Source organism: Pyrus communis, unplaced genomic scaffold (assembly GCF_041283825.1).
Source record: "Pyrus communis isolate YQ-2024b unplaced genomic scaffold, ASM4128382v1 ptg000004l, whole genome shotgun sequence".
Classification (NCBI taxonomy): Eukaryota; Viridiplantae; Streptophyta; class Magnoliopsida; order Rosales; family Rosaceae; genus Pyrus; species Pyrus communis.
In genome coordinates this window covers 332,501-342,500 of record NW_028291009.1, presented here as the reverse complement: position 1 = coordinate 342,500, position 10,000 = coordinate 332,501, and the positions used below count along the sequence as shown (strand labels likewise).

The 10,000-nt window shown below is 44.6% G+C and overlaps 1 protein-coding gene across 1 annotated transcript; it reads left to right on the top strand.

The window, feature by feature from the left end:
* The first annotated feature begins 4,171 nt into the window (after positions 1 to 4,171).
* Positions 4,172 to 6,453, top strand: LOC148689122 (uncharacterized). Its single transcript, XM_088689978.1, has one exon. It carries the CDS (start codon positions 4,172 to 4,174, stop codon positions 4,982 to 4,984), a length of 813 nt encoding a protein of 270 aa, XP_088546104.1. The 3' UTR covers positions 4,985 to 6,453.
* Positions 6,454 to 10,000: the final 3,547 nt, after the last annotated feature.

Genomic DNA, 10,000 nt, shown 5'->3' with positions numbered 1-10,000 from the left:
AAAATCTCGTTCAAATTCCAAGTATTGGTTTTTTCATGGCCCAGTATGACTCCTCGCGAAAGTTGATGTCTCCTCCTGACAGTGCCATAACAGCATAATATGCTATATAGGGGGGTGGTGCTCCATGCATTTCAAGCAGCCTGCACCATCGCTCTAGGGATGACATTGTAGACATCAAAATTTCGGTGAAATAAATGTTGACCAATAATTAAAATTTCAACGTTCACGTGTCACATAAATTTTACATGTAGCGTGTGATTCAACGAAAAATCGAAATAAATTGGAAAAGTCATCAAGTGTGACACGTGTCAATACCTGGCAGAAATGATTTATTTCATCTGATTATTTAAATCCAAAAATCAAGTTTTGGAATTCTATAAATAGGAAGCCAAGACATTCATTTTGGGGGGGGGAGAAAGAAGGAAGAAGGAAGGAGAAGGAGAAAGGAAAAGAAGAAAAGAAGGAAGGAAGAAAGAAAGAAGCCTTGAAACTCTAAAGCTCTCAAGCAAATCCCGAAGGATCAAGAAAGCAATCTTCGTTCTTCGTCAAATCCACCTTCAAGATCAAGCCCCGACGGCCCTTGAAGAACTTCCACCAACTCAAGATCAAGCCCCGACGGCCCTTGAGGAAAGTGTTCATCATCCACACATCCGTTCATCCTTCAAGATTAAGCCCAGAAGCCCTTGAAGATCCGTTCATCCTAAGATCAAGCCCCAACGGCCCCTTTGGATCAACAAATCCACACATCCGTTCATCGTTCATCATCCATCAACCTTCAAGATCAAGCCCCAACGGCCTTTGAAGATTCATTCATCATCCGTTCATCCTTCAAGATCAAGCCCCAACGCCCTTGAAGAACTTCCACCAACTCAAGATCAGCCCCGACGGCCCTTGAAGAAAGTGTTCATCGTTCATCATCCGTTCATCCTAAGATCAAGCCCCAACGGCCCTTTGGATCAACAACCTCAACAAATCCACACATCCAATCGTTCTTCAAGATTAAGCCCAAAAGCCCTTGAAGATCCGCTCATCCATCAACCTTCAAGATCAAGCCTCAACGGCCCTTGAAGAACTCCCACTAACTCAAGATCAAGCCTCGACGGTGCCTTGAAGAAAGTGTTCATCATTCATCATCCGTTCATCCTAAGATCAAGCCCCAACGGCCCTTTGGATCAACAACCTCAACAAACTCATACACCCATTCTTCAAGATCAAGCCCAACGCCCCTTGAAGATCCATTCATCAACTGTGCATCCTTAGATCAAGCCCCAACGGCCCTTTGGATCAACAACTCATCCACAAACCCCATCGTACGAAGATAGAATCAGAGGATCAAATTACAAAGAGATTGTAACCCCAAAATCATTAATACAAAATATATATTTTGTACACGTATTCTTGTCGCTGGTTTCAGGAATTTCTCGTGTTTACAAATTTGGCACGCCCAGTGGGACAATCTCTACCTCTCATCTCTATCCTCAAATCATCAAAAACGCAAATGGCATCAAGAAAGGATCAAGCTGTTCCTGCAATCAAAGCAAAGAACAAGAACATCATCGCCGCAAGTGGTGATATTTCGGGCATCATAACCCGAAGTAAGGCAAGAGATCTTTTTGCCGCGGCTTCCGCCCCTGCATTAACTCTGTCAAAGGAACAAGAGCACCTGAGGTACGAGCCTGTGATCACCCTAGCCTCGCTAAGGGCATCAAAAGGGGAGAGCCCAAGGAAATACGCAGAGTCCCTACTCTCCGACGCTGATTCGAGCGGCAGCACAACCATGCAAGTCATGACCACTGGAGCAACTTCAATCGAGGAGCAGCTAGCTCAAATGAATGAAGCAATTGCAAAGCTCACACGGACTGTGGAAGAGAAGGACTTGCAGATTGCCGCACTCGTCAACCAACTAGATGCGCAGCTCGACGTGAAAGTCGACCCAATTGTTGGCCTATTAAAGAAAGAAGGCGACGAAGAAGAGGAGCCACCAGCGGAGAAAGTCGAAGAGAAGCTGAAACTAGACCAAGCAACGGCGTCCATGGGATCTCTCTCTATCCAGCAACTACAGGAGATGATCGCAAGCATTATCAAGACACAGTACGAAGGAAGCTCGCATGACTCCGTACTGTACTCAAAGCCTTACTCCAAGAAGATTGATGCTTTGAAGATGCCAAGGGGTTATCAGCCCCCAAAATTCATGCAGTTCGATGGAAAAGGCAACCCGAAGCAACATGTCGCCCATTTCATTGAAACTTGCAACAATGCTGGGACAGAGGGAGACTACCTCGTCAAACAGTTCGTGCGTTCACTGAAAAGTAATGCTTTTGACTGGTACACTGACCTCGAACCTGAGTCTATCAACAGTTGGGACCAGCTAGAAAGGGAATTCCTCAACCGCTTCTACAGCACTCGTCGTACTGTAAGCATGTTAGAGCTGACCAGCACGAAACAGTGGAAAGATGAACCTGTCGTCGACTACATAAATAGATGGCGTTCTTTAAGTCTGGATTGCAAAGATCGGCTTTCTGAAACCTCTGCCATTGAGATGTGCGTTCAAGGCATGCAGTGGGGACTACACTACATCCTTCAAGGCATCAAACCACGAACATTTGAGGAGCTAGCCACCCGCGCCCATGATATGGAGTTAAGCATCAACCGTCATGGGAAGAAAGAACAGATCGCCGACTACAAGAATGACAAAGTTTTGGGGCCAAAGGTGGATAAGGCTACGTGGAAACCCACCAAGGAAGCAATGACGGTCAACACAACTCCAGTCAAAATCCCTACACGAAGCAAGGCAATTCAAACCGAAGCTTTTCGTGATCAAGAGATACGTAGACGCACTTTGAAGGAGCTTGAGGAGAAGACTTATCCATTCCCCGACTCTGACGTGGTTGCCATGTTGAAAGACTTGCTTGACAAAAAGGTGATCGACCTACCTGAGTGCAAACGGCCAGAAGAGATGAACCGTACTGATAGTCCAAGGTACTGCAAATTCCACCGCTTCATTAGTCATCCGACGGAAAAGTGCTTTGTGCTAAAAGATCTCATCATGAAGTTGGCTCAGAAAGGGATCATCGAGCTAGATCTTAATGATGTGGTGAAGTCAAACTATACCACCGTCACTTCTGGCTCTTTGAACTCAAAATCTTCACCTCAACCGCTGGGGGCATGCTCCAAAACCATGTCAGTCAAGTCAAGTGAAGTTGAAGGGTGGACTTATGTCACTCCAAAGAAAATGCACAAGAAACATAGGTCTCCTCCACAAGTTCACCAATCGGAAAGGGGGCAAAGCCGCTACCGTCAACCTTCAAAGCTACATGAAAGTGTTGAGGATGATGAAGTTATGACACAAAGATCGTCCGTTGCCATCACGATGCGCGATTTCTTCCCCAAAGACTTCTTCAATCACTCAGTCAAGACTCCTTGTTACGAAGATCGCAAGGAATGCCCCTCTAAGATTGTTTGACAAATTTAAAAAAAGCTCCTCGTTCGCACGAGCCTAAAAGGCGACAACCAAAGCTCCTTGTCTGCACGAGCATAAAAGGCGACAGCAAACGCTCCTTGCCTGCATGAGCTGAAAATGCAAACGGCACCAAGACGCTCCTGGCCCGCAAGAGCATAAACTGTGTACGGCAAAATCATCATCAAAATCATCACTCATTTGAACTACGTTATGACTTGATCTCTTCTTTGGAAGAGTACGTAGGCAACTTGAAACTTCAAAACTTCAAGTACAGTCACATCAAAATAAATAAATAAATATTTCATTAAATAAAGTCAATTTTATTACAAAAGAAAAGAAAAAAAAATATACATATGTTACTATGTATTAAAAATATATATATATATATATATATTCTCTACTTAAAAAATAATAATAAATAAAATAAAAAATTACAGTTTCTCAACAAAAAAAAAAAAAAAAAAAAAAAGTATATATATATTTCTATATTATATATGTTGAAGTGTCCACTTAAAAGCCGCATGGATGGAGCAAAACAATCTTAGCCAGCTCGCTTCCACTAGCCCAAATCCAGGCCCAGACTTCCCTCTCTCTTTTCACTCCCCCTGCTTCGTCTCTCGCTGTTTCTCCAGCTGCTTCGAATCCAGAGAAGTCGGAAGAGTGACGTCGTTTAGTGTCTTGGACCAGATTGAGCTGCGGGAAATGCCGAAAATGGCGAACTCGTTTCCCGAGGAGGTGCTGGAGCACGTGTTCTCATTCATACAGACGGACCAGGACCGGAACTCGATCTCGACGGTGTGCAAGTCGTGGTACGAGATCGAACGGTGGTGCAGGCGGCGGATTTTCATAGGGAACTGCTACGCTGTCAGCCCTAGGATGGTGATCAGGCGGTTCCCGGACATTAGATCCATCGAGCTCAAGGGAAAGCCTCACTTCGCCGACTTCAATCTGGTCCCCGACGGCAAGCTCCGTTACCTTGGCGGCGAAACCCGTGTACTCGCCGTTCCCCGCTCTATTTCCTTTTCCGAGCTGTCGTCCAAGCTGACTGAGTTGTGTGGGCCATCCGTGACGGCGGTTAGTCTCCGCTGTCAACTACCCATCGAAGATCTCGACGCCCTCGTGTCCACCAAGTCCGATGAGGATCTCGTTAATCTCATCGAGGAATACGACAGAGCAGCCTCTTCCGCTAATATGAAGATCAGAGCATTCCAGACCCTCTCCGATCGCCTCTTCAAGGACACCCCCTGGCCATCCGTCGATGCCGTCGCCGACTACGTCGACAACGACCACGTATTCCGCCTCCTCTACCGCGAGATGTGGTTCCGCCACCTCTACACCCGCCTGTCCCCGACGCTGAAGCAGCGAATCGACTCCTGGGACAATTACTGCAGCCTCTTCCAGGTCGTCCTCCACGGCGTCGTTAATATGCAGCTGCCGAACCTCCAGCAACTCCACCTGCAGGGCAATTCATTCTCTGGTGCTGATCTCTCTGTCGCGTTTCCTGCTTCACAGGGCAAAAGATAAAAGGACCTGTCGATCTGAGTAGAGTTTGCAAGATGGAGAGCTTGAGCAGCTTTTGGCAGTTGGGTGATGAGCTTCGAGGGCAGTCAAAAGTCGCAGAAGATAACAAATGGTTAATGGCCGCTTCAAAATTGGCTGAGCAGACAAGGGTAAAAGGCGAGCGTATGAATAACCTTGATCTTTCAAAGGGCTCAGAATCAAATCAGAGGCGAAGGTCGAAGAGAGGAGCTGCGCCTGTAGCAGATAAAAAAAAAAAAAAAAAAAAAAAAAAAAAAAAACCAACTTCAACCCTGAATCAAATCAGCTACGAAGGTCAAGGAGAGGTATTGTGCCTGCAATGGATGACACAAAAAGCTTCGCCAGACTTGGAATCAGATTCGAACGAAGATCCTCTCTGCCTTCTTTCCGCCATCTATGAGCCCAGCAATCGCATTGTGCACTCTCGTCCTGACCGACAACAACAGGGGGTAGCAAAGTGGTGACATTCGGAGACCACAGTTCTCGCTCTACTTTCTCTGGCCTGCTCCAGGTGGCCGAGGCCCAAATCACGGCGGCCCCAATCGCGGCCCTTGCAGGAGGTTCTTCGAACCCTGTCGCTTGATAGTTTGATTGTTTTTATTACATTAATAAGCACTGGTGCAATGACATCTGCTGTTTAAGCTGGCTTGTATGATGAGTTGTCTGATCCTTTTGGGCTTGATGCATTTTTAACTCCTGCCTCTGCAAAGAAAGATGACAGAACAAAAAAAAAAAAAAAAAAAAGATAACAAGATCACGAAGGAAGAGGAAAGAGAAATGGCTGGTAGTGCTTGACGTAGTTCTCTATGCCGTTTACATGCTCAGCATCTTCGACATCTACTTCAAGTCCTTCATTGTCCACAGCATGGATCCCGTCACCTTTCGCTTCTCAAGTCACCTTCTCCTCTCGCCAACAACAGCTCATCACCTAGCGCCTGCAAGTCCTTCAGCTTCACTCTGGCCACCGTGATCAAAGTCAACGAAGAGCTTCATTGACCGCCGTCAAACGACTAGCCGATCGTGAAGCTCGACGTTTTGCACTACTTCAAGCTCTGGTTGTTTCTGCACTTCCGCCATGGCTGCTGCCTTTGAATGTGATCAACAAAATCAAAGTTTGTTAACTCACACCCAAAGATCTCGTCCGTCTACTTGCATCTGCTGCTGCCTTTGAATGTGATTGACAAAATCAAAGTTTGTCAACTCACACCCAAAGATCTCCTCCGTCTTCTCTCGGACTCGCCTGGGTTTTCACCCACGAACTCAATCTTGCAGATGGCCATATAAAGAAAAAAAAAAAAAAAAAAAAAAAAAAAAAAAAAAAAAAAAACAAAGTGGTAATGATGATGCTGGGAAGCATCTTTCAAAAGAATGATAAAAAAAAAAAAATAGCAATGATGATGCTGGGAAGCATCTTTCAAAAGAATAATAAAAAATAAAAAAAAAAAAAAAAAAAAATAGCAATGATGATGCTTCTGGAACCATGTGAAAAAAAAAAAATATATATATATTAAAAAAAAAAAAAAAAAAAAAAAAAACGACGGTGGTGCTTCTGGCACCATCTGAAATATATATATATAAATGAATGGTGGATCAGCGCCACCGAAAGCAAAGAAAAGAATAAAAAAAATGGTGATGAACGGTGATGTATATGTTTTATCTGTATTTAGCACAATACACTAAATAAAACAAAGCATGTTCATTGATTTTCAAGAAATTACAGTGCGAAAAAAAAAAAAAAAAAAAAAAAAAAAAAAAAAAAAAAATGTATCTAACAAAGAAAGAGAAAGATGGAGCTTTCACAAAGGTTGTTGACGTGAAGCCCCACTACTTGGCCAAACTCCAGGAGCGGGAAGCAACGAAGATAGATCATTCGAGGCCCCAATACTTGGTGGAACACTTGATGACGCCGGAAAAATGTGCCTCTGGAAGAAAGACGCAAGCCTTTGACGGTCACTTTGAATGCGACCTTGAGATTCTTGCATCTCATCAAGCTTCCTCTTCATGCCCGACGAATAGTTATTTGCAAGCACATGCAAACTTCTATTCTCGTACTTAAGCTGTTTAATCTCCTGCTTAAGATCTTCCACCTCTGCCATCAACGATTCCACCTGACGGGACCGAGCAAGCAGGCGTTGGCCCATGTTGGACACAGAGCCCGCACACTGAACACTAAGAGCGAGGGACTCTTGAACGGCCAACTCATCGGACCGTCCTGACAGCAGCCTACTATCTTTTGGAGTAAGGAGGTTCCTAGCTACTATTGTAGCTGTTGTGGCGTCCTGCATCACGGAGTCTTCACCTGTAAGAGGACCGTTAGAAGATAAGAAAGAAGGACACCATACATTACCTTGAAGCGGCGCAACCGGATCACTGCTGAGACTCAATTCTAAGCTAAGGTTCGATGGGTTAGCCATTTTTCAAAGGTGTTAAAAGAGATGGGTGGATGGGGTTAAAACTCAAAAGGCCGGAGATGATTTTCAGGAATGAGCAACCTTCAAAATATGCATGTTACAGGTGATCAATACCTCTATAAAAAGGAAGAGGCGCTTCCTCAGAAATCAAAGAGGCGTTGGTTCAGAAATCGAAGGGCCGCTTATTCAGAAATCGAAGAGACATCGCTCTGCAAATCTCAAAAGCTGGATTTTCCGGCGTAAGTTAGGCGACGCTTTCTCGGCTTTCTAGAAAACGCGTTCAACTTTATCAAAAGATCTCCGACAAAGTTGAAAACACGTGGAGGCTGGCGACGCTTTCGCGGCTTTTCAGAACACGGGTGCCACTTTGTCAAAAGATCACGTGGAGGTCATCATCGCAGCTACACATCTTTAGCTGACAAGCGCAAAGTTCGGCGACGCTTTCTCTGCTTTTCAGAAAACGCGTGCCACTTTGTCAAAAGAGACGCTCGTTCAGAAATCGAAGAGGCGTCGTTCAGAAATCAAAGAGGCGTATTCAAAGATCGAAGAGTCGTCACTATTTCAAAAAGCCGAATTTGCGGTATCAAAACCTTTGTCGACAAGGGTAAAAGAACAGTACCACCACTTGCTATTGGGAAATCCCTATATATGTCGACCTTCATCTTTTATGGCAAGGCAAACCTGCAAACAAGAAAAAAAAAATGCCCAACTCTTCTTCACCTCCGGGAATACCCTTGCAAACAAATGACACCAAGGCAAAAGTATCTCATATCATCAAGGGCGAAAGCAAAGGTATCTCATATCATGCTTTTCCCCTATCTTTTCCTTTGCCCTTGTTCTCACCTGCCAGGACAAGGACAGAGAAAGCAATATGTCGGAACCTCCACTCAAACTTGCGCTGCCACCAAGAAGTGATGGTCCATTCAAATGCAAGGTTTGCATTCAACTCCTGCATCAGGAACAAATACTGCAAGAGAAGATGCTAAACCTGCATAAGGGAAGACCACATCTGCTCGGAGAAAGACAAGTGACAATGAAAAATCAATCTTTCTATTTCGTACTCTTCAGTACGAATTAGAAAGATTGAACAAAGAAACAGAAAAAAGGAGTAAGCTCAAACCTTCGGGGGAGACCAAAAGAATCCTGCTGCCCAGTTCAAGCGTAGCACAAAGGAAAATCAACGAGTGGAGGAGACCAAAAGAATCCTGCACCCAGTTCAAGATTAAGCCTGCGGAAAATCAACGATTGGAGAAAACCAGAAAATCTTCCAGTCAAACTCAAGATCAAGCCTCGATGGCCCTTGAAGAAATCACAAGGCCGATTCAAAATCAAGTGTTCACCACCCTTGAATCAAATTCAACTCCAGATAAAAGGAGTAAGTTCAGACCTTCGGAGGAAACCAAAAGAATCCTCCATCCCAGTTCAAGATTAAGCCTGCGGAAAATCAACGATTGGAAGAAACCAGAAAATCTTCCAGTCAAGCTCAAGATCAAGCCTCGATGGCCCTTGAAGAAATTTCCAGCCCAATTCAAGATCAAGCCTCGACGGCCCTTGGGTTGACATCTACATTAAAGGACTTCAAAACGCATCTTCTACACGTGACAAGCACATGTCTACGACGCGCCTTGAAGTGGGGGCATTTGTAGACATCAAAATTTCGGTGAAATAAATGTTGACCAATAATTAAAATTTCAACGTTCACGTGTCACATAAATTTTACATGTAGCGTGTGATTCAACGAAAAATCGAAATAAATTGGAAAAGTCATCAAGTGTGACACGTGTCAATACCTGGCAGAAATGATTTATTTCATCTGATTATTTAAATCCAAAAATCAAGTTTTGGAATTCTATAAATAGGAAGCCAAGACATTCATTTTGGGGGGGGGAGAAAGAAGGAAGAAGGAAGGAGAAGGAGAAAGGAAAAGAAGAAAAGAAGGAAGGAAGAAAGAAAGAAGCCTTGAAACTCTAAAGCTCTCAAGCAAATCCCGAAGGATCAAGAAAGCAATCTTCGTTCTTCGTCAAATCCACCTTCAAGATCAAGCCCCGACGGCCCTTGAAGAACTTCCACCAACTCAAGATCAAGCCCCGACGGCCCTTGAGGAAAGTGTTCATCATCCACACATCCGTTCATCCTTCAAGATTAAGCCCAGAAGCCCTTGAAGATCCGTTCATCCTAAGATCAAGCCCCAACGGCCCCTTTGGATCAACAAATCCACACATCCGTTCATCGTTCATCATCCATCAACCTTCAAGATCAAGCCCCAACGGCCTTTGAAGATTCATTCATCATCCGTTCATCCTTCAAGATCAAGCCCCAACGCCCTTGAAGAACTTCCACCAACTCAAGATCAGCCCCGACGGCCCTTGAAGAAAGTGTTCATCGTTCATCATCCGTTCATCCTAAGATCAAGCCCCAACGGCCCTTTGGATCAACAACCTCAACAAATCCACACATCCAATCGTTCTTCAAGATTAAGCCCAAAAGCCCTTGAAGATCCGCTCATCCATCAACCTTCAAGATCAAGCCTCAACGGCCCTTGAAGAACTCCCACTAACTCAAGATCAAGCCTCGACGGTGCCTTGAAGAA